We start from the raw sequence: 25,965 nt of genomic DNA on the forward strand, positions 1-25,965 counted from the left end.
ACATTAACTAGTAACCTGAAATCACAGCAGCATGTGTACACTCTTCCTCAAAGAACTTAATGCAGGGGGATAAGTTTTTCCTTGAACACACCGTCTGTTCTTTATTAGGTTCTGCTTGTCCATTAGAACTCTCCCCAAGGCTTTTATGAGAGAGACACACACAGGCTTCCACAAATCCAGTTTGGCTCACATAATTCCAGATTTTAAACCATTTATCCAAATTTGGTAACATTCTTAGAACTGTAAGACAGGAAGCAAAAAAAAAAAAAAACCTGTGAAATATTAACAATGCTTCCTTTTGGCAAACAGTTTAAGTAGTAGGGAGCCTCTTGCCCTCTCTCTTCAGCATTTAAAGGATTTTATACTTCCTGCGCTCATAAAAGGAGAAAAAAAGGTTATTTTTTTAAAGGTCATTGTTACATTATGAAGCTCTCTTTAAAATTTTAGGTTCTTCCTTTTAAAACAGAGTAAGCATGTTAAATTATCATATCCATATTCATGCCATTCTGTTTTGAAGAGAAAAATATACTTAGGACATCAATAGAAAGTTTAAGTAGTTGTGTAGGAAAACAGCAATTTCCTAACAAGTATTTCAACTGTATCCATAAAAACTAAACTCTCCGTGTTTTGACACACCTTTCTTTCCAGGTTTTAATGAGCAATGAACACCTATATCAAAGAGAATCAAGTACAGAGGTAAACCACTGGGCAAATATCCAGGAACAAGCACAAAACTTCATGTTCAAGCCAAACAACCTGCATTAGCTTTTGGCTGGTGGATATAACAATGACACATAGTGCAGATTTTTCTTTCTTCTGAAAATAACGCAAGCAGTTATGTGAAATTAAATAAGAATAAAAATTCTACCTGTATTTCATTTTTTTCCTAGGATGTTGATTAGATTTGACTTTCTCTTCCCCTACAACAGAAAATCTAGGAACTCTCTTTTCCATCTATAATATTCACACTATACCATATTCTCAGGAGTTTGTTATTAAATGTAATGTCAGCCATCTGCTTTTCAGTTAGAGAGTTTATCATCTGTCCCTGAAGACAGTTACTCCTCCCTTTAATACAAATATTTTGGGGACAACTATTAGTACTATTAATACTCTATGAAGTGTGTGCAATCTATGAGGAAACAGTTTTACCAAGCTTACACTTCCTTTCTTAACAAATGATACAATGAATTTATAAAAGAATTCCTATTAATGTTTTTTAAACATCTTCATGAAATCCTGAGAGTATTTTTCATCTTCTGGGTACATTGTATACACAGTCATCTTTCAATAATAAGAATGCCCAGCTTCATTACATTAGCAGCTTCCACAAGCATAGAATACAAACTGTCTCCATGCTTGTATGTGTATCCAAAGAACAATTAACAATAAATATAAGCACACGTTCACTTTCAGCTATAAACTTAAAAACCTTTCCTTCTGAGAATTCATATAAACTTCATTCACTGGATATATGCCATCATCTGACAAAAATTCATTTCAAAAGAGCAGATTTTTCAAGAACAGCGCAAGTCCCTGGTTGAGGTGAATGTGAGACTATCTCCAAACACGGAGAGGGGGTAGTATTGCTCTGAACCAGCTAAAACAATAAGTGGTATTTGAACTGCTGGTTGAAAGGTAGAGGCACTGGTAATCATTATTTCCCCTTGTTTGTTCAGGACCTTCCAACAAAACAAACAACCTTTTTGTGATTGGATTGACATGGTGTTAACAATGCATTTAATGCCCAAATCAGTATGAATACAGGTAAAGCTCCTACTAATACCAGTACCAGGATGTTAAAGCCATCTATTTTCTAAGCAACTCTAAACAGCCACACATAAAAAAAAGTCAAATCTTCCCTCCTTTAGCAAATAAAGCTAACATTCACTAGGCCACGTCATATAGCAACCACGGGTACTGTATGAGCCATACAGCCATCTGTTAAATGCTTGCCTACTGTACCTGCAATCCTTTCTGCAATCTTAGCTTCTGTAGCTCTGTCTTGCAATTCTAAGTCCAGTTTCATTGTCTTCAGCTCCTTGTCCTTTTCAGCCAGCTTATCTTGAAGCTGAATTGAACAAATGTACAGTAAGATTCTTATCTGGCTGAAACTGTCAATAAGTAATTCAATCACAGTAAAATTGTAAACAACGATTTCTCTCACCCCCAAAATACAGACACTAAGCATTAAAACAGAAGTTTAATTTATTATATTTATTTGTTTAAAGAATAAATGTTAAGAATATATTTTTTAACATCTGGACTATCTTGCTCTGTAAGACAAGTAGCAATGAATATGCCATTGTTTTTTTGGAATTCTCTTCTTCAGGTATCACCAGCTTTAGTCCTTCTTGCTAAGGAAGTTCAGAATTGCATGGAATATAATGTAGGTGGTTGCATGAATAGCCAGTTTCCTGCCAAGATACAGACATCACAGTCTGAAAAGACTGGTGTAAATGCGTATTTTTCATGTTCTTCATCAGATGGAAGATTGGTATTCTTTCACATATCAAGGCCATTCTTTTAAAGAGTATTCACTAAATCTGTAATTCAACAGATATCTGAGCTTGACTATTCAATGACACTTCATGGAAAGACTAGAGACTTTTAGGTTGTTTAGGCACATACAACCACAGCTAACACTAGAAGCAATGCTGTGTTCAAGGAAGATGGAATTTTCTCCCCTTCAATAAAGCCAAATTATCAGGGCACATTAATTGGATTTGACTCATGACATCCTGGTCTAGTCTTTGGTCTTCATTGGTTTTCATCCAGGGTACAAGCATCTACATCATTAATCAAAAAAGTCAGAGAGTAGGTTGGAGCGGTTTTTTAATTCCAAAGAAATAGTTGTTAAGCAGATACTAAGAATCCAAAATGACAGGAAGGTAGTGATTGGTGCACTAAAATAAAAAATAAAATCAGGCACAGTTCAAGATGTATGTTTTGCAAGGCAATTATAAAAAAGCAAATATTGGTATCTTGAATATCTCAATTGTACCTTTTTATTTTTGGCCCTCAGAGTGTCCAATTCTTTTAAAAGGAATGCAGTTTCTGTTCTTCCACTTAAATCTTCAGCATCATTCCATGAGGATATAAATTCAGGTAGTGTCCTGTTATCCTTTCTTTCCACACTGCTGTATTTTGGAAGGAAAAAAAAAAAGAAAAATAATTTTAAAACCAGTTGTTGTTCCACTCCTCTGAAACAAAATGCACAGAAATAAATTATCAAAACCTGTTAATAAACTTGTTAGCCACTGCAAATGTATGAAACAGTCAGAAAAAATGGATGATCTTCTACCGTTTCTTAAAGCTGTAATTCTGAAAAGAATCTGTAAATCTGGAATAGTAAATCAATATCTGACAGTACTAAGGCAAAAAAAAACCCAGATGAATATGAATGGGCTATGAAGCTTATAAACAGCAAATGCTTAAGGAAAGCAAATACTAAAAACCATTGCTTGACAGAGAGAAAAAAATTAATAAAACATTTGGGGATCAAACTGATGCTCAGGTTTAAGCAAACCAAAATTTTTTATAGGATAATTCCACAGGAAGTGATATGAGAATATCTGTAAGAAAAGATCTAAGAATTAATCTTGAAGAAATCTGTAAAATTATGGTATGATTCATATTATAACTGACAACAGGAATTCCATACTGCATGTCACCTGGAGTTTTTAAATAACTTACTAGCCATAGACAACTTAAAATAAGACAAGATTCAATGGCCAGAAAAATTCTGTCTCGAAGTAAGACTTTGCAAAACTTCTTGGGTATCCATTTTTACTCACAGATCACTCAGATCTCACTTGTAACATTGCAGTAAAATCAGTAAATGAATGATTAGAAAGTGAGCTAGCAGATATTTTTAACACTTGCTTTCCTTAAGCATTTTCTGGTTATACACTTCCTAGCTAATAACCAATAAGAAGTAGCCACAGAAAAGCTATACCTTCTCAACTCTTTCTTCCAGTCTAGACATTACATGTAATTCACATCCTATAAAGATAAAGATCATCCTAGAAAGATAAAGCAATAGCTAAAGATCTATTGCTCCAAAGAATCACTCTCTTAGGCAGACAGCTGTCTGTACTCAGCCACCCATTTTTCACCTGCTTTCACTGTATTTATGTTTTTTTCCCTTCTCCTTAAAACTAAAATGACAAATCACATTGACAGTAACCAGGACCACCATCTAAAACACAAATCAACACTGACTTAACATTTCCTGGGTTTTTCTAGATCAAGAAATGTTAACATATATTCTAATTGCAATCAATCTGGGCAGAGATGGGTTTTGGCATATAGCTTTAGGATCCTACATATAACATACTTGGAGCTGAGATGGTTCAACATGATCACTGCTGTGGGAGGTTAATCTTAGTATTCCAGACAAGCCTGATTGTCACTAGGAGTGGTGCTGGTGAAAGGTAAAATGAACAATATTTGGGTGACTCTGCTGGGCTGTACCTAAGCACTCTGGATTATACTTGGCATTTAGTGCAGGATGCATTGCCCTTACAGCAAATCTCAGTGGCTAATGCAAAAAAGCAAAAAGGAAAATGAAAAAGTGTTAAGGATTGGGATTGGCCCAAACAGTCACTGTTAGATCATAATGAAGATAGCAAAACTGGGTGTCAATTCTGCTAAACAGGTGAGGAATTAGTGTATTTTTCAAAAGTATGTAATAGGGTTTTGCACCCTTGGACCCATTTTCAAAAACAACTCTGACACTCTCAGTTAAAAATTGGTATTCAGACTGCCTAAGTCACTCAAAACTGGTAGCATGTTCCCTATCCAGTTGGCTACTCAAAGGTATAACTAGCCAGCTACTTAAACCTTTGTACATTGTGTCACATATAGAATGAGTGTTTATATTTCTTAAGACTGCTATAGAGGGCCACTGCTCAGTAAAAACACTAGTGACAAGAAATGACCAAAGTTAATGACACAATAAAGTATTCAGAGTCTATATTAAACTTTTCAACCATATTAGCTAGTCCTCAGATTCCTGTCACAGACTGCTACAAGATATTACAGCTTCTCATCTTCTTCACTCGTCCAACTTCATCTGGACTTCATCCTGCTTTATTCCTGCTTCCTACTCACTCATCTAATTTCAGGTGCTTGTTGTGTAAAGCCACAGATACTACTAGGTTTTCAAATCTGTTTTTACTCTGGTCAGCATGCATTTTCAAAATTCTCTGTAAAGACCACAATCATTGAAATACCCACAATGTGTGATATAAATCATTGCAATGATCATATTTTCTATGAGTGCTAGAGAATACAGAGGTGAAATCCTACATTCCACAAGGGAAAAAGAGCAGATAAGGTGAGTCTAAGTAAAAAGCTGACTTACTGATTGTCACGTGCAAAGCAAATTTCCCTGCATTTACTCCAAAAACCACATGTATATTGTCAATAATTTGAATCTAGAAAAAATATACAGAGGAATATTTCTTGGGTTTACCTTGATTCTTCAGAATCAGAATTACAGTCAGTTAGGACTCCTCCTCTTTGACTGGTTACTCGCAAATCTGAACGTTTTGGTGCTTCAGTTTCTGCCTGGATAAAAAATTCTTTGGGTTTTTGAGAATTCTTATAAAACTGAAGTTCAACACAGAAGTCTTCTTTTTTCTGATTCAAGATGTGTGTTTCTAATTAGGAAGAGAAACAAACACATTTTCTCATTTGCAGAATGAAGCACAAACTTGAGATCTTTCATTTGAAAATGGCTTGTTATAAGAATAGAATACAGTACTAGAAAGGAACAAGTGATTTAGTTTCAGATTCACAATTTCTTTGTCTCTTCACTAAGGAATGAGACCTGTTACATACAGCATGGATGGACATAGGAACTACAACCCAGTTACTGGATTTTTCTCATGGAAACATAAAAAATTAATCATCATTTTTCCTAATCCCTCATCCCCCTTAAATGACTTCTTAAAATAATGCTTACTGTAGAAAATTATTTACCTATCTCTTACAAAATTTAGCTCTACTATGGTGAGATATGATGAATTTCTGCTATATAGAAAGGGAAATTTTCGGGTTATAATTAGACTCTTACTTATAGTAAGGTTTCTTTCAAATCCATTTTGGCTACAAAAGGAGTATCATCAAGATGTAATTAGCAACAACAAATTTAAAGCCCCATTATTCATTCCTGGAGAGTGTGAGGTACAGGCTCATGCAACTAAAGAACTTGAAGAATGCAAACCAGAAATTGTGCCAAAGGGAAAAATCTGATTAAAGTGCTGAGTGTGATAGCTAGTTCTCTTAGCTTGGCTATAGATATTTTTAGGACATATTTCTGATATCAAGGCATTTAAACGGAAGAAAGATCCACATACCAAGAATATTCTTTCATAAAGTAAGAACAAGTATGTTTTAATTATAGAATTATATTAAAAAATGAGAAGGAAGCAGCCTAAAACCACTGGAAATGGAAAAAAGGTGCATATATTTTTTATTCTTTCATTTAGATTAGTAGAGAACAAACACTGGAGCTTTTGCTTATTTAATAAAGTTAGTGTTTCCAAACATTTTGGATAAAATATAGGGCATACATTATTTGATCCACCTTATAACAAACATCCTCCTCAAAAATAATAAGAAACTGTCTATACAATTGAAATCAAGTAGAAATAGATCAAAAATATGAATCAATCAGTATCAAGTTGCCATCCTGCAGGTAAACACAGTTATAAGTGCAGTTTCCACGTAAAAAATACTGAAAACGCCTCTCAAGTATGTTGCATGTATGTATGTATGTATGTATGTTTCCTTAAACAAGGAAAGCCACAGCCAAGAGCGCAGGAAACAGCCCAAGGTCCCCAAGAGATGACTTGGGAATTGGCTGGAGTCAGTTCAACAACTTCCTATATGAAGCTATGCATTACCACCTCCAGGAAAAAGTTACGGGACCCACTGCTCATCTGTATTCTCTGCATCCACTTCAGCATAAACTTACTTGAACCCACTCCCACCATTTCTGTAAAGTGCAACCACTGATCTTTACGCTAGAAAAACAACAGTCAACAGAGCATCAGCATCTTTGTTTCGTAGCATGTGGGGACCATTACCATAAAATATTTTTGATAAATATAATATTACTTTCAGTACTGTGATTGAAATATGTTCCTCATGTCATTTCACAGCTAGTGCAGAAATTGAACACAAGGCCACAGCCACCTTGATTCTTGGAACAAGTGCACGTTTTTCCACTGGCTTGAAATCCTGAAGGTTTTTGAGCAGATTTCCTCTGAAGTGCTGCTACATCTGAAAACTGGATTTGATCTCTTACTCCTCTTTACAGTAAGGAGCAGGGATCTCTAAATAAACATATGTTAAAAAAACCACCAAATATACTCTAAGAACCTGACTCAATTTGGGAGTGACAATACATAAGGGCAAAATTTTGAATCATTTCCAGTAAGCACTATCTGAACTAATCTAGTCTGAATTTCCACACTTGCAAAGCATTTTATAGGGAGTTGTTTCTCATTTTATTTATATTATAAAGAACTTCCTATGAAATATCATGTTCACTTCTCCTGTTTCAGATGTAGTTACTGTGTAAATGCAGTTGCAAATTATGCTGCAGAGGAGGTGCAATGCTTCACTTGCCATGACAACTTTTCCTCCTCCTCCTCTTTAGGGCATCCACTTATTTTATAAGCTATATATATATATATATATATATATATATATATATATGTGTGTGTGAAGTGCCTCAAGTGAAGTGTGTCACATTCTGTGGAAGAATTCAAGCACAATGTTGAAATAACCAGTGATGGTATTGCCAGGAATCTTTGCTCCTTGTTTAGCACCATGGTACTCTACTTTAGCCCTATGAAAGTTGGAGAAGAAAAATCTCACTTCAGAGGGCCAAAAAGTTTAGATGATGTTTTAGGCTGCTTCTATTCCCTCAGCATGAAAGCAAGTTTTTCTTCTTCATAGTTCCTGTTTTGTTAATTTGCTCCTTTCATTCCAGGACTTAAAAGAGACCACAGAAGGGTCACTGAAGTTGGCAGAGACCACTGGAAATCACCTTGCTGGCACCTCAATCATTTGTAACAAGAGGTTGTCCGTAGCAACTTCCAGATCACCTGAGCCCTCTGTTGTCCTTCCAGAAGATCATTGACATCACTGTAGTACCCCATGAGAACTGGATCTTTGAACATGAGGATTCTCCCAATTCTCCGAAGAAGGCATAATCTACTTCACTCAGCCCTCCTCTGTGACCCTCCCTCTTAGGAGAAGGGCCAAGGCAAACACCACCTGGGTTCCCACACTCTTGATCATCATACCCAGAGCCATACCATCACATACAACACTTCCCAGGCCACCCCAACAGTATCACTAATGCCTACACGGAAGAGCAGCAAGGAGTAAGAGGCTCAGATGACCATCAGCGGGCTTTCTATAACATTCTGAATATGAGCTGTAAACAAAAGCAAAGGTCTCTAGATGACAGGTCAGTTCAGCAGGCAGATTTTTATTTTTAAAACCAGAAGTGAACATGACTTCATGATGAGGTAAATATCTGCATTAACAGTTGCACTTCTGCTAAATTCTTGTGCCATGTCAAGATATGTGTTTTTAACTGTAAATTACTGCAGCTAAAGAAAAAAAGAGAATTTAGAATAGTACTTGAACTGTATTGGCATTTATTAATGCTAATGCCGCTTCTTTAGACAACATACATTTGCACGATACCTTTTCATCTAGAGTCAATTCCCTCAAGCATATGGATAAGACTAAGTAGTATCACAGGAAGACTGTTAAGTGGCATTCTTGGAAATACTAGGTGAAACACAGAGGATATCTGTTTTTTCTCCACTGGCTTTGTAAGAGAGAAGATGATGTTAGCCTCTTCTACCTAAAACTGAAAGCACTCTGTCCAAGGGCATTAAGGTGAGAGGATTTTACTCATTTAATAAATGTGTAATGGTTTTTTTTAATCAACATATGAAATTTGTCAGTAGAATGCTTTAGGGAAGATATTTTGAACACTGTCAGATCAATGGACATAGGATTAATTTCATTTTTAAACCACTTTATTCTTTATATAGCCCATGACCCCCACTTCAAATAATTTACGCTTTGGTACATGGTAGTTTGTCTTGTTGCTAAACCAAGTGGCAATTTTAATCAATGCACTTTAGTGCTTTTTTCCTCATGCCTCCTGCAAATCGTATTGTGCACTAATTACCAATGCTGCAGACACACACTGGGGAGTAAGTAGCATTTGCAATAATCAGGCTGCACAGGGAACATCAGAGAAAGGGTAAAATAGCCTTGCAAGCTTTGGAAAAAATGATGTAGATTTCATTAACTGGTACCACCACTGCTGATTCTGGTTCTTGAATATACTAAACAACATTTTTTTCTATATAAAACAGTACAAGTTCAGTAGCCCAGATTAATATTTCACTATAGGGAGAAGCTGAACAGCTGATCTTCTGTATGTATTTATCTTGAATGAATAGCTTGTTCACATTGCGGGAAAGAAAAGCAAATGTTAAGAAGAAGGCATATGAAGACACTAGAATTAAATCTGGGAATTGATTGTGAGGGATGTAAGGGGAAGATAATGCTGTCATGGCTTGAAACAGTAAAGGCAGAATAGAATCCAGTGTTGTTATGCTGGGAGTGGTTAAAAAGTCAAGTAAAACTTTTAAACATCATACTGTAGAAGCACCCACTATTCCTCACAGCTTCTTCTGAGAAGTGGGTATAAGCACTGAAATGAGGGAAAGCACAGCATTAGACAATCCCACACCAACAGTGATAAGTGTACAGAAGGTACAGATTCAACTGACTAAAGAGGCAATCAATAGCATCCCTTGTTATACACTCAGAATATTCAGCAGTCCCATCATCCAGCAGAAGCTGGGTGGACACCCCCTTCCCCCTGTCTATAGTCTTTCAGCATCCTACAAAAATGCACTGATCACCTCAGAGGTTTGCAGGGAATCTCCCCAGAATAAGAGTAAGGGAAAACAAACAAAAACCAATGGAACACGCACACAGTCTACAGATCTGGTTGCAGATAAATATGGGGACACTAGAAGCTCCAGGTGCACCAAATAAGCTTGAAGTGTAATAGTACTTACAGCTTGCTATCTATAGCTTACTAGTATTTGTTTTAAGCTGGTCTGTGGCACAGACATAGTATGTTCTCATCTGTCTGCAAAAGACTGCATGAGTCTGCATGAATGAACCCCTAGCGGGATGGCAGTAAGGACCCTATTATGATAGGAAAAAGCAAAAGCAGAAAGGAAGAGAATGAGCCATATATACCCTGGAAGCAGGAGAAAAAATGACTGGAAATTCAGTAGCTATGACACTGTGACACTGTCAGATTAAATACATTTGAAAAAATGTAGAACAAAACATAGTGTTGCATTTGTTGTACTCAGCCTCAATTAATAAAATCCTCCAGAATTCCTCCTGTTAATCACGGAATCATAGAATGTTTTGGGTTGGAAAAAACCCTAAAGATCATCTAGTTGCAACTTCAACTGCTGTAAGCAGGGAGGCCACCCATGAGATCATGTTGCCCAGGACCCCATGCAGCCTGGCCTTGAAAACTTCCTAGGACAGAGCATTCACAAATTCTCTAGACAACCTGTTTCAATGTCTCGCCACTCTGTGAGTAAAGAATGTCTCCAAATATCTTACCTAAATCTCTCCGCTTTTAATTTGACACTGCTCCCCCTTGTCCTATCACTCTCTGCCTGTGTAAAAAGTTGCTCTCCCTCTTTTTTTATGAGTCTCCTTCAAATACTGGAAGGTCTCAGTGAGGTCTTCCCAGAGCCTTCTCTTCTCAAGGCTGAAAAACCTCAGCTCTCTCAGTCTTGCAAGCCTTGTCCTCACAGGACTTGTTGTCCAGCCTTCTGATCATCCTCCTGGCCAAGTCTCGATTTCTTGCAACAGGCCCACGCTTCTTTTGGGCTGGGCTCCCAGACTGGAGGCGCTACTTCACATGGGCTCTCACAGAGGCAGAGTCAAAAGGTGCAATAGTTTTCCTCAAGTTTCTGACCAGACTTATTTTGATGCAGTCAGGATGCTGTTGGCTGTCTGGGCTGAAATCACGTATTTTTTCTTTTCAGTCTAAATAAAAACAAAACTTCAATGTCTCTGGGGGCTTTTTTTGTATAATATCAAACATTTTGAATTTCAAACAAGCCCTGGCTCTATACAAAACAATCTTGTTTCCACTGGAATAATGGGACACACTTCCTATGGTTTTAAAGAACTTGATCTTGCCCCACTACAGATCACACATCTACAACACTTGCTGGGATAGCTATGTATGTTAAAGCATTCCTTTAGAACTTCACCTTCATTTCCACTTGACTAACTGCTATTCTTTAATATTCACTTTCAAATTATCTAATGTTTTTCCTAAAAGAATAAGACCAAAAACTTAGCCTGATGGCCACTAACTTTTCAAGCTATGCAAATGAAATTAGTACTATGGCTGAATAGTCTTTTTTGAGCTGAAAAATGATGAGTCAACCATTTTGTCAAAAGACAAACATTCATACACTCAGCTACTTAACTACTGGAACTTTTACCAAACAGAATAACTGTGAAAGACTCTGACTGTTCAACAGTTTGCCCTTTACTGAATGATTAAAAGGCATAAATCCTGAAAATGACTAGGAACTGAAATTCAAAGTTTTTATAGGCACAGATATGCAAAGAAAGAAAATGAGTCTGGTGGAAGAAATCTGATCCTATTGTCTGGCAGTAATGATAAGAGTTGGTTTAGGTCTTATGCATTTTCAGAATACCTGTATTTTCCTTTTTCATTCATATTTGAGCTAACATAGATGCCATATACATGATTTACATGCATATGTCAAAGGTGTTCATTACTTTTGACTCATTTCCTCACTGTTTTATCTTTCCCATGACCTACAAAAATTTTTTTGCAGTTAATCCCAAGAAAAGGTGCTGTACCTAATTTTCAAGAAAGTAATTCCTGTTTCAGGAAAACAATTATAAAAGGTCAGTACAAAAATAAAAGGTCTGTAATATACACTTTCTCCAAAACAAACAACATGAAAAAGTGAAGCTTTATTGTCTTTGGATTTACTACAAATTTACTTATGTTAGCAATTATTTAGGCCCCTTCAGTGCAGTGTAGTATACTGAGACCAAGTAATCTGCAACAAAGAGCAAATGGCTGTCCCTTCATGATGCACTTTTTCTAATGTTTAAAGAAAACTGAGTAAGCTTCAAGTTATTTAGTATTCAAGATTATTCAGTAGGACTCTAAGATCTCACAAAATCACTTCTGTAGCATGGAAGAATGGCAGTCATAGGAACCTGATAACAAGCAAAGACTGAGCTCAGAGTTGATTTGTAATAGAAAGTTAATTCCTTTCATTTTTATGTGCTTTGCCCAGCCAAATTACCATGTATTACCTGCCAAACCTTTGGCAGTAGCAAAGAGGAAATCACAATACAGATGCATTGTACATTCAGTGCCCCAACAATACATGACTATGGGCTCTGTGGAGAGCATCATGGCTCAGCTCAAAAGAATGGCAACTGTCAAATTACATTTAAGTAACTCTTACTCATAAAGATTCTAGATTTATCTCTGAGATAGGGTATCTCCTCTCACTTTAAGATACACAAGACAGATGTGCATTGAAATAAGTCTTGGAAAGAACATTTTTATGGAAACTCTCACAGATATTTTTTAGGAGATGCCTAAGTGCTGTGATAGTCATTTTAAAGCCATTGAGACTAAGGCACAGAGTGATGAAGTAACTGCATTAAGGTCACTGAGCAAGCTATGTGTCCTGGTTCCTGCCAGGACAGGCTTTATTTTTGCAGTAGACAGGAGGGCACATGGCCAGCACACAGAAGTTACTCTATACCAACTCACGTCATTGCCAGGGGCAGGGGAAAGGGACTCTTCTAGGGAGAAGGAGTTACTTTTGGGTATGAAAACGTGGCAGAGGGAGCTGTCTGGTATTGCCTGTTATGGGGGAATGGGGGCGTGGTTTCTATATGAATCGTTTCTTTTCTTATTCCCTTTATCATTAGTATTGTTCCTGTTACTGTTCAGTTTCTTATCTCATTGCTGTACCCAGTAAATTGCTCTTATCTCAACCCATGATCTTTGTTTTTCCTGCCTCAAATTGGAGGGCGGAGAGGGAGTGGCACATGGTTTTAATGGAAGAATTAATTGGAGAATACCATTCCTAAACCAAGACAGCCATAATTGGAGCCCAGTGTGAGGCATGAAGGATTGAGATTCAACAGATCTGCCCAGAGCGGGTTAGGAACAAATTTGATCTAAGTATTTGTTGTATGAGGTCCAGAGCCAGTGGTCACAATGTTGCTTGGGCTGTTCAAATGGGTGTGTATATACGTATAAAACCATGTATATATTCCCATATATGCTCCTCATGATGATCTTTTTCAGAGCAGGGAGAAGGTTCAGGATTGCTTTGTTGCTGTACTGTGGGTTATCAGTTTATGAGATGATAACATCAAGGACAATGAAGGTAATTTGGGATGTGTATTCAGTGCTCCTCTGGGGGGTCCATTGACAATTATACCCAGTCTGTGGGAAGAACATGGGGGTTGACTTTCCCCAGCATTTCATCCCCTTTTCCTCCTTCAGTCCTGTTAAAACAGCTTTTGAGAATGTTTAATTCCTGCTGGATGTTAAGGAAAGCATATTCTTGTTGCTAAATTTGCTACTTCTCCTCAGTGCAATCTACACCGTATTTAGAGTCAGGACAGAGATTTCTAAGGAGGTCATTCAGAGACCTACCCTGAGGGTGGATGGTCATGAGTGGCATAGAATATGGGACAGAATGGGCCAGTTTCTGGGAAAATTCTCTTCTCCAATGGTTTCACCCCTGACAGAATGCTGCACTGCAAGGAAAATGCTGTGGCAACCCCAGAGAGGAGCGATTTATTGTAGTGTGCTGAGCCCTGGCTGCTCTTTACTGGACACAGTTCAATACTAGAGAACACCCTCCAGGGGAGGAGTAGGAAAGCAAACCTACAGGCAGCATGGCCTCTCAAATTGCAGGTGAACCAGGGAAACAGCCAATGCCAATAGCAGTTGCCCCTGTATAGAAGAAGAAATCCAAGACCAAATCAATTTGCTTAGCGAGGAATAGAGAGGAAACAAGGCCCACAGAACAGAAGGAATAGGCAGGGCCAGAGATAACTACCTGATCCCTATTACATCAGGAGAGGGTATTTCAAAGACCCAAAAGAGCATCACTGGGCTTTTGGGATAACCGCTAGAGACAGAAGAAATTAGACAGATTAATACCTTTCCTGATGTCTCAGCACACTCTCTTCTTTGTGTGTCAACAGTCCTGAGTGGGCTTGAATAGGAAACCTCAATTGCCCAGGGATTTTGGGAACCATCACTAACAGACCTGAAGGCAAAAATTTTGGATTATCAGGTGGAAAATGTCCAGGTTCCAGCAATGACAGTGTTAATTCTTGTAGTAGCCAGGAAGGAACATGGCTAGGACACAGACATTATTCTATACCACCTCACCTCATGAGGACTCTTTTCTGGGAAGACAAGGTGCCTTCTGTTCCAAAAAATGTGTTGGAGGGAGCCATCCAGTACTGACCATTATTGGGGGGGAAAAGGTGGTCTATTATTGAGTGTGCTGTGTTGTCTATTTTTCTCCTGAATTGTTTCTTTTCCTATACCCCCTGTCATTAGTATTTTGCTGTTACTGTTCATTTTCTCATCTCATTGCTGTTCCCAGTGATTTGCTTTCTCTGAACCTGTGATCTTTACCTTTTGCGGCTCCAGTTGAAGGGGTGTGGGAGGAGCTGCATGAGATTTTAGTGGAAGTGCTGAACTGGAGAATATCATTCATATACCATGACACCATAACAGAAGGAAAAACAGCAGAAGTCGAAGGCTCTGGATCCACACTACATCTTAGAGCCTGTGCTACCTCCCTAATGGCCCTCCCTGCTTTTTTCTCCTGCTGAGGTGTCAAATTCTACTCTTTTCTGTCAGAGATGTTTTAGAAACTAACATCTACTGTACTTAAAGAAAAAAATATAACTTTCACTTATGAATGGCTAATTAACATTTACACGCTAAAAATTATTATTAATTGTAAGTAACTAAAATAGTATCTTTTCACACCTTTTAATTTTGATAATTGTAATTCACATGACAGATTAGGTTACAGTATTTGTATACTGGAAGACAGATGTTCTATGTACAATATAAATAAACTTCCTGTAATTTCAATATTAGGCAGAATAAAGGAAATTACCTTTTTAAAATTATATTAAGTATCATTCTAATGCAAAGAAATTCCAAACAATTAAAACTGCTTTAGAAGTCAGTCAGGTGAACACAATAATGCAATTCAAATACTTGATCTCTGACTGCAGCTAAGCATTTAAGTTGTTCAAAAAGCTGAACAATGAGAACAACATAATCTTATCGCAACTTTGTTGAGAAAGTTATCTGAAAATGCAACAAGAATAACCAAAACTATGTTATGCATTAATGCTTTTGCTTGCTCTGTATCTCATAACACATAAATACACAAAAAAAAGAAGAGACTTGAAAATATTTTGTCTGCTAAAATATGGACAAAAATCAGAAGTTTAATGGTCCAGGGGTTTTTTTATTCCTTAAAGAGAACAGTGAATTCTGTTATAGCAACATAAGTTGAGGGACATCTGTGTTATTTTGAATGCTTCTGTATTCACCTGTACTTGTGTGGAACCCTGGCAACAGCCTTCATAAAGAAATAAATTGAGAAAAAGATTAAGAACAGTTGGGAGTTATTCTGACAAAGACAATTTTTTACAATTCTCCAAGGATTCTGATTATTTTAGTAATGATGTTCTTTTGCCTGACTCTCTCACTAAGTCTTTTGTCCTCCTCTTCTGCAGCTAAACAGCAATTGTGTACAAACTGTTGAATATTTAAAATAGAAAAATGCTACTCAGTCTTTAAAATATGTGGCAAATCATTATATTGGTATTCACTGCAGTTAATCGTGATGCATTTATTAATGTGTAAATACCAGACATTTCCTTTGGCATTCCACTCTCCGTTTGCAATTCATTAACATATTGTTATTTTAAAATATTAGTCTCTGAGAAGACACCAGATTTTCATTGGACTGGTCTCACAGTTGAAAAAGCATTTTTATATTCCGAATGCATCAAAACAGCAGAATCTCTAGGCAGATAGTAAGTGGGATTCACTGAAACACAATGTTAGTTCTAATGGATGGATGATTGTGTTTGGTCTTAAGAAACTTTGAAGTATAGGTAAGTCTTGATCACACAAATTAATAAAGCCTAAAGCTGGAGTTAACAATAACCATTACACCCAAATTCTGCAGCTTAGCCCAGCCAATTTTTCAAAAGGTCAGGTTGTGAACTGGAGAAGATCAGGGAGGTCCACCGCATAGCTTTGTTGCCAGGCATCTCTCGTCTGGATTGTTGCAGGCATTTATTAGTATTCGTCAGCAGACTCAACAAAGCAAACAAGAAATTCAAGCACGAATAATAAAATGAAATGCTGCTATATAACCCTTTGTCATTCAGCAAATATGGGACTTTTTAGCTACATTGTTCCTAAACCTGGGTTACTACTTTAATTTTTCTCCACAGTGCTGACTGAATGAGTATGCATGTGTGTTAAATGCAGAGCTCCCTTAACAACTGCAGGACTGCCATTTAATCTGTTGGTAGATGGACCATTTCCTGTGGGAACTCTAGCTATGATTTCCAGATCCACCAAATAAATCTCAGATTAAGATTCCAAATGAAACCTGCCTTTGGCAGATAAAAAATGTCAAGATGGATATAAACAGTAAAATTATAAATTATCTAGGTGTTGCACGATGACTTGATGTGCGTTTTTTGTTTACACTTTCCCTGATATCACAACTATACACGGCATTCATCAAATGTCACACTTTCATAATACTGGAGGCATCATTAAAACTGTTTGGCTAAGGACCTTGAAGTGTTTAAGCAGTAGCTCAAAAGTATATTTGTGCAAAGTAGAAGAATAAATTTACATATCAGCAGCAGCTCATAAGGGATGGGTAAATATTCTGTTTATCTCTCATTGTAATTCAGGTTAGTTTAAATACAGGGTTTCAGGATATCATTACAGACTATATGGAGTCATTACATAATTTCCAAACATAGTGTCTGCTGGAGTTTTACTAAGCATGCTGTGTTTATGTTTTCTAAACCAACTAAAAACAAAGTAAACCCTCCCACCCCATTTGTCTTTTGCTATTGTCATATCAGACAATTGCTTTTCACATATAACCCCTTTCCATTATCTAAATCTTAATGATCCAGAACTCCCTTTTATCTAGGCAGGGTCATGTTTTCCCATGCCCATTAATTATAGTGAAAATTCTCTTATCCAAATGTACTCAACCTCCCCTACCACACACAAACAATTAAAGCTTTGCTGAATTAAGAGTTCTAAACAAAATCCCAGGGAACTACAGCTTTAGAAGTAAAGAACCTTTTCATAATAATTTTAAAATATTTTTGCTCTGAACTTAAGTATCATTCTACCTGTTATAAAAATAGAAGTAGTGAAGGTTTCTGAAGAAGAAAATAACCAAATTCCTCTTGCACTTGTGCAAGGTCTTCTAAAGCTCCTTCTGAAGCACTACTTAAAAATTACTGTGGTAGTAAGTGCTGTTCTCTCTGAAGTACATTTCAAGACATTCTGAAGTTAGCTGCACTCATACTTTATACACTTAAGATTCAAAAGTGCAATACATCAAGGTGTGCATTCCCCCCATCCTTAGTGCTTGCAGCCCTCAGTGTAGATAAGGCCCTACACATTTTGAGTGTACCATAAAGGGTTCAACAAAATCATATTCACTACCCTGCAGTAAGTAAGGCAAGTACTGGATATCTAGTTGTACTTCTGATGAGGAGTTGTTCTGCATGCAGTCTGGCCAAAAATGTGCTGTATTCTACCACTCAAAATGGACAAGGAAAGAAATAGAATGCAAAAAGAATAGATGAGAATTTATATGCATGAAGAGATGATTATATTTACAAGAAAGACCAAGCAGTATTGGATGACTTTTCAGTTATCATTAGCGCATTCTTATCTCCTAAGTTACACCACACTATTCCTTCTTCTACCATGGAAAAGGTTATCTTCATCTTCTACACTTAATGCTGCTCTACAGTTACTAGGGACTTTCCTAGGTTTTACTCATGGAAGTTCATCCTCTCAGCCTCTTTTCAGCCTTTTACATCATTCAGAGAAACCTGCAACTACACTTGGCACTTTGCAAGGGGATCTGACAGCACACAGTAAGTTTGATGCTGAAAGCACAGCATATGTGGAAGACACTGATCAGCTGAGCCACATGGGTGTAGAGGACACTGCCTCTGGATATCACATAGATTTTTCTGCATACAAACCACCCTTGTAATATTCAGGCCTTCTTTCTTTTCCAAAAAACAGCACTTTGTTGTTAAAAAATGGTAGGAGAGGGAGAACAGGCTCACAGTATCTCCTGTTGAGGCATGTAAAAGAAGAAAGAGACTTCACTATGACAAGTATGCTTACTTTTGCTTCTGTTACAGCCTTGAAAGAGGGACTTTTGATTTGCTTTAGAGTGTTTACAGCTGCATTGGGTACTTTCTGGTGAAATGGGCAGCAGCACCTTTACAATTAGCTGCCTTTTTACCCAACTAGAGCATTTACAACACCATATTACTCTCAAGGCTTTCTTTACCCATTCATCTTTGTGTGTGTCAAACTCACACAATAGAAATTCCAGACAAAAAAGTCCTTGTAATTAATATTGCAAAAACAAATCTACAAAAAAGTACATTAAAACCATTACACAACTAGAAGAGTTTTCTACTTCTAATAAGATAATCAAAGTTACACAAAAAGATGATTAGTTTTACCTAAACATTGCATGTGACTACATTTTCTCCATTACCATGAATGTAAAACACCCCAGATAAAACACCTCCAATTTTCCTGCACAAGCTGATTCTGCAGTTCTGTTCCAATCCAAATTATCACAGCTCTTTAAAGCTAGTCTCCTCTGAACTAGCTTCCAGACATGCAATTTTGAAGTATATTTACAAGCTGCAAGCATTCTTTTGAAGATATATGGAAAGTGCCTATATAGATCATAACTAAAGTTGCCATCAAATTCTGAGAAGTGAAATTGGTTCACTGAGTTACATTTTAATATATGCTTCAAGCAATGGCTTAGCAATATATAAATATTTATTTCTATGCTTGAAAAACATAATAACCACCTTTTAAAAAAACAAACAACTTTGCCATTAAAAAAATCAATCTATTAACTTGTCTTAGGAATTTACAAATAAAAATTATACAATGATTTTACTTCTGGAGTCAGTAAAACTCTAATTTTGTTGTCAAAACAGCCCAAACAGTACTTAAAATTCTAAAACTTCTCCTAATTTCTGTCATGTCTTTAAAGCATGGATGCTTATAAATATGACATAAGCCAAAACATTACAATAGTTAAAGACTATATAATACAGAAGTATAGCTGCACCTAATTAAATATGGTACATGAGTCAAATAAGACAAATTTAACTCCAGCATTTGCACACTCGCCACTTTCCAATCCTGGTAACGCTTCTGGAGAACTGCCATATTGAGCCCTAAACATATATATAAGAAGAAAAACCACCCAGTTTCAGGTTCCCTCTTGTGTTTTCACAGTATTAATGTTTTCATAGTTCACATCATGCATGGAAACCCTACTGAAGTGACAACTCTACCCCAATGCAATGTGCTTCCCACACCCACCATCACTGCAATGTAAAGATATGCACCTATTTGCCAATACAAGTTTATTTTCATAATTTAATACTATTCTAGGCTGTCTAGCTTGGATCCTGAATATTTTTCATTTCTAAGTGGCACAGGCCTCACTGGTCTGCTGCCAATGTTCCTGATACATTCTCTCAAGTATCCTTAGAAGGAAATGAAAAAAGGCATTAACCTTCTCTTAAAAACAAGAGAAAGAGTACATTTAAACTAGATACAAACACAAAATATTCTTCCTAATAGAAAGAAACAATGACAAATTCTTCAACCCACACAGGCATACTATACTCTAAACAACTCGGAAAGTTAAAAAGAAAATCTCACCTATCAAACACTTCAGATACACTCCTCTTAAACACTACCTTCCTTTCAAGTATTTTATTTTATAACATTGATTAACAGGTTACACATTATCCCACATAACTGCCATAAACCTAACACTTCTCTGTATCTGTTTTTTCTATTTTTTTAAATTCTCATTGCTTGACTGAATTTTCATCTAGTCAGATAAATTTAATCTTATATTTGCTTTACCATCCTTATTTGTTGACAAATAATGTAATCTCCAATATTTCAGTATGCTATTAAAAATGTGAATAAATCATTACAATGTTATTCTAAACCCAGCTTTTAAACTTCAAAGTTATAATAAAGGAAAATCTAAATAGAGTGCAGTACCAACTGTACAAAGCAAATATACGAAGATGACAGAGCAAGCAGGACACAAAATAGTACACTCCTCAACACATACATTTACACAGAAAATGAGAGGTTGCTGTGCTTAAGTAATACAATGAGAAAATGCACTAAAATATCTACTAATCACACATATTGAACATTATGTTGCTGAAACTGACCTATTATCTTTATAAGTGAATGTAATTTAGCTGTTAATACCCAAGTTACATTCTGAGAAAAAAAATTCTCATCCACACCAGTATGACAGATTTACCCATAGTCCCATTTTCTAACTTTCCCAGGAGCAAAGCCACAAAGAATTACATGACTTATTAACGATTCTGCTAAAGAAAGGTGTATAAATTTTACTTTTGTTTATATAAAAATTTCTATTGGATACATAAAGTGTTAGCTTGAAAGAAAAACAGCACAAAATATTGACTTAATGCATCAGAAAAATAATACATTAACTCAGTAAACCACTGAGTAACTGAAACTCAGTACCTACTCAGTTTTTAAAATATCTCTGAGCAATAGCAGAGCATAGTTTCTTGCAATTAGAGAGAAAATATTTCACAGAGAATGAGTTTCATTTGCCTACTTTGGAAAACTTAACCTTTTGAACCATTCTTAGGGTATGCTGACCCCTAAAGGTTTGAAAATACTAAACCTGATTAAGCCATTACATGTTTGTATTATCAGAATACAATTCTCCACTAACTTAAACCATCACGATTATTTTTGTTTACAGAATATATGATTAAAAAACTTTTGAACTTCACCCAATAACAGCTCAAAATTCCATAAATTAAAATGTGTTTTTAAGTAGTTTATTTTACAGAATTATATAGGCAGAAATTCCTTTACATATGAAAAGCATCATCTACAAAATGAAGCATGTTTTTCTCTCTTCTAAGCAAACTCTCCAGGAGAAACTTGACATTTATTATTGTTTGAAAGAGAATATATAGTATAAAACTCAAAAAAAAAAAAAAGGAAGTGTGCAAGAAGCTATGAGGCTCTGATATAGAGAGAAATTTTGATGTGGACACAACTATTCAATTTTGTGTTTTTTAACCTACATATATTCACTTACTAGCGAAAATCCACCCTAAAGTCAGGGTGTCTTTTTTATGTCTTTCCCTTTTTTTCTTCTACATGTCACAATCTAATCACAAACTACTTCTGAAAATTCTCTTCTACAAAGTCAGTCAGCCAGTCATGTAATGTACTCTCAAATTTAGTGGGGCTCTTTTACCTCTTAGGTTTCTGTCATGAAACATGGAAGAATGTATCTGAGAACAATTATGTCTGGTCAACCAACTAAAAATACAAAAAGATACTTGCATCCTGATGAAGATGAAAACTCCATCAGCTGGGGAAGCTCTAAGTTAACCAAGCCCACTATATCTCCAAGCCTTTCTTTACTGTCTAAATTCACTTGAACTACTAATGAGAAACTCATTAGTATTAGTAGATGGCTTAATCATACCCAAGCCAGATGTGAATAGCCATGAAAATTACTTTAGGACAGATTTTCAGATTTATTGCTAACAACTAAAAAAAAAGGTTGGAAAGTAAAGTGCAATGTACAGACTAGGAATTTAAACAAGTCTTCTGAAAGTTATACAAAAACATTTTCAATAATCCAGAAAATAAAGATGAAGCTTTATATTCACATAGCTGCTCTCTTGTTACTCCAAGTACTTTTAAGGGGCAGTATGTGGTTGTGGTTTTTTTTTTTTTTTCTTTTCTTCCACAGCCAGTCATATATCAGCAAGAACAAACACACTCCAGTCACTGCCTAGCACTGGTATAACACCTAAGGTTTCTTATTAATATCTTTAAAGTCCCTACCTTTTGACCAGTTCTCCATTTGTTCCTCTGAACTTGTTTGATCTGGCACCGAGTCCAGTTTTTGCTTGAAGGTTTCAGAGCTAAAACAAAATAAACTCTAGATAAATAAACTTGAAATAATATAATACACCTATACTTTGCCATCATTTGACAGAAAATTTACAAAACAAAGTATTTTAAATATTTATAGCATCACAATGAAGTCTGCATACTTTAAAAGCCAGTGAAAATGTATATTTCTCAGCAAAATATTTTTCTTCACTCATCTAATTTTTATAATTGTTTTGTTCAGCTTTCTGTTGCATGTGATGTCTTTGTTGAAATACTTATTAGTTTGTTTTTTTCTTCTAGAGTCTGGTCTTGGAAGTACACATTACTGAGCACAGCCCAAATCACACTGAGCAGTCCTGCTACAGACAACAAGACTGCTCACTTTGGCAGTTATTACAGATAGTGGCTTCACTTCACAGCATTCTTTCTCTTCCTTTAATTTCCTAGATAAAACACAGGCAAAGTGATCTATGTCCACTCCAACTCTGAATTTGAAGTTCTTTCTGAACAGTTAAATTATTAATAAATTCCAAAATTTGCATGCATATTGCTTCAGTTAATTACATAGTTGCAATATTTCATATAAGATCTTCAAGAAGTAACCCTCAATAGGACTTACAGTAAAATGTTATGTCTATCAGGCATCATTTTGGGTGTTAAAATATATACTCTCTTATGTGTTAAAAATTCAGTTATACTCTGTATCGCAAGGACAGCTAAATAAGTTTGTAATCTTGGTAACATAGTAAGCTTACCACAAATTATATTACTTACTCAAGCACCTTTTAAGAAAATATTGTACATAGGACAATTTTTATCCTTAACTATGCATTGTGCTTATTTGGTATGTTTTCCCTCCCAACATTTTGTTTTACATTTTTTACATTTATTAAAAAGATACATGTGTTTTGAAGATACAGTGACTAGATTATGAAAACATTCAGACAGTTGTCATTGTGCTGAAAAATGTAAGAGATTAAAATAAAAAATTAAGTACATATTTTACAATTCAACCAAATTATACCAAGACACATATGCTAAATAATAAAGCAGCAGGAGAAATTATTTTGGCATACAACACTAAAAAAGCAATTATTTAATTTTTATATTTAAAATTGCAAAAAAATTTAATTGTACAAACACTTAAGATTCAACACTAACATGTACAACAAACACTCAAGAAATACATATTTATCTCATATTTGTTGTTGACTATAAATCTGCATGATAAAAAAATGCATAGGACTTGATGTGCTTAGGTCTTAACGAAAAATAAAAAGTTCACCTCATATCACAGAACACTGAGTCCCTTAAAAGAATCCCTCAAATTAAGCTGTAAGCTTCTTCTTCAATTCTATGTAACTGTGTTGATTTGAAGTTGGCAATCTTTTCCTAAGTTCCTCATTTACTTTTGGATTAGCTGAAAATATAGAGGGTTATTAATATCAAGAAATAGATTTCTGTCAATGAAGCCATTTCCCTACATATTGCACAAAAAGGTTCATAATAATTGCAGTATTTTAATAAGATATTCATATAGCAAGACATGAAGAAAATATGGTATTTAATAACCTCTGGAGTATTTTAAAACATGTCTTAGGGCCTTAATGTGTCTAGTAATATACTATTTAAAACCATAATTTTATCCCTCCACAATATACAGTCATTCTTCCTCGCCATTTACCCAGCTAATGAATGCCAGCAATTAGTAAAATGTAATCCCATTGCACAATCATTTTAATGCTTTTAGCACTCAGAAAAGTAAACACCAAATTAATACTGCTCAAGCCATATCAGATCCTAGCTGGAAGCAAGCAATTATAGTTCAGCTCCTCAGGTGTAATTAAATGATTGGAATGATTTAGTTCCATAAATGCAAGTTAATTCATAAGCAAGCAACAAATATACTGGGAGTAATTACAAGAAACATTGACAGTCTAAGCAGGGCATGTGCCTTCCTGTACCTGATATAGGAAAATGCTGCCCTCTCCCGGAAATAATAGACTATGGCACAGGAAAAATTTATGACTGAAGTCAAGAGGCTCATTTTACAGACTTTGCCTTCAAAGGTGAAACAGGTTCTGTCGACTAAAAGGAATTTTCTGGTTTAAACATAGAGAAAATAAAAAAAAATAGTTGATATCAGATTAAGGTCATCTACCAATCAAAGTAAAACGCGAAGATTTTTGGGGCTCCCTAGGGTGTGCCGATTAACTAATTAAAAAAAAAAAATGTCAGGATACAGAACAACAAAATATTCCAGGCACTGAGTATTTAAACTGGTTGCTCTGAACACAAACACTGCAATAGGTAGCTGACTTGTGCACAACACTTCCTTGTCCTTCAAGATTTACCTTTACAGAAGGTACCTTGAATATAAGGTATTTTTAGAACCAAAACTTATTGAACCATCATTATTCAGTGAGTGTTAAAAGTCAGCATTTCAAAAATAATAAGAAGTGGCCATTAAGGTTTTCACACAAGGAATCATGAGAAAAATTGAATACAATTATTATAAATGCTTACTTTCATTTGAAGACAATCTGCTAATAATCAATTTGTGTAATAATGAGAGGAAATTAAAGCTGGGGATTAAAATAAAGTGTACTGGCAGACCAAGAAAAAAATGGAAATACAAAATGAAACCATAACACAAATGCTAGAGGTAATTTTAAATCTAATTTCCTTATTCACTATTTATTTATCCACCTTGTGCTAGTGCAAAACTACTAGGACATGAAAGAAAGTGAAAATAAAAAAGAAAATGTCCCTATCAGTTGAATATAAAATGCAACAGTCACATGAAATTAATAGTTAAGTACAGTAATGAAAGAACACTAAGACCTAACTGTTTTGTCATCTACAGAAATAAGAAATCCTTTCAAATGCTGCATATAGCAGCATGGGAGAAAAATCACACACTATGTATCTGTTTTCCACACAGAGAAACTGTAGAAAAGCTGATTCAGAAGCACTTGATCAATGTAAAAGCCTTAAAACTGTTCTTTACCAACAGCACTTCAGCATAAAAATATTTATTTTTTCTAGATCTTGGTATATTTCAAAACAAACCCAAGCTTTACACAAATACCTTTGGTGTTACTTTACCTACTGTGGAAAAGAAAAAATTTATTTTAAGAAGTCATATTATTAAAAGTTTAAAATGTACTGCACATTTGCTTTGCCCTTTGATGTCACAGTCCTATTTTTCTATTCAAATCTTGTACATTGTAAGTTAATTGCTTTTGGAAACTACTTATTATTCATGTAAAAATTAATGTGCCAATGTGTTTAAATCCTTTTAAATGACCATTCATGCATCTTTCTTCTTTAAGTACCAATGAAATCTGTCAAAGATATCAATGCAAGATGGTCTTAGACAAAGTTCTAATATAGATTTTTTCTGCTAACATAAGATTTTAATTTTCGTCAACTTTACTTAAATTCCATTAATTTTTTAAGCTGCTTTTAATAAATTCACAAGTAAAAAATTTTAGGCTCCA

At 35.6% G+C, this 25,965-nt stretch overlaps 1 protein-coding gene across 2 annotated transcripts in view; it reads right to left on the reverse strand.

Annotated features, from left to right (window-relative positions):
• The window catches only part of MIPOL1 (mirror-image polydactyly 1), a 185,695-nt gene that overhangs the window by 132,766 nt on the left and 26,964 nt on the right, over positions 1 to 25,965 (reverse strand). Inside the window, exons 2-6 of one of the 2 annotated variants that reach the window (XM_021542717.3) lie at positions 23,748 to 23,882; positions 22,412 to 22,491; positions 5,480 to 5,666; positions 3,005 to 3,140; positions 1,966 to 2,071 (exon numbers count right to left, since the gene is read on the reverse strand). In XM_021542717.3, coding sequence (XP_021398392.1) covers positions 1,966 to 2,071; positions 3,005 to 3,140; positions 5,480 to 5,666; positions 22,412 to 22,491; positions 23,748 to 23,752 — 514 coding nt within the window. In that variant the 5' untranslated portion in view covers positions 23,753 to 23,882. The remainder of the gene's footprint in view (positions 1 to 1,965; positions 2,072 to 3,004; positions 3,141 to 5,479; positions 5,667 to 22,411; positions 22,492 to 23,747; positions 23,883 to 25,965) is intronic. The other variant, XM_021542715.2, reaches the window with a different exon arrangement.

The sequence above is a fragment of the Lonchura striata genome, chromosome 6 (assembly GCF_046129695.1).
Source record: "Lonchura striata isolate bLonStr1 chromosome 6, bLonStr1.mat, whole genome shotgun sequence".
NCBI lineage: Eukaryota > Metazoa > Chordata > Aves > Passeriformes > Estrildidae > Lonchura > Lonchura striata.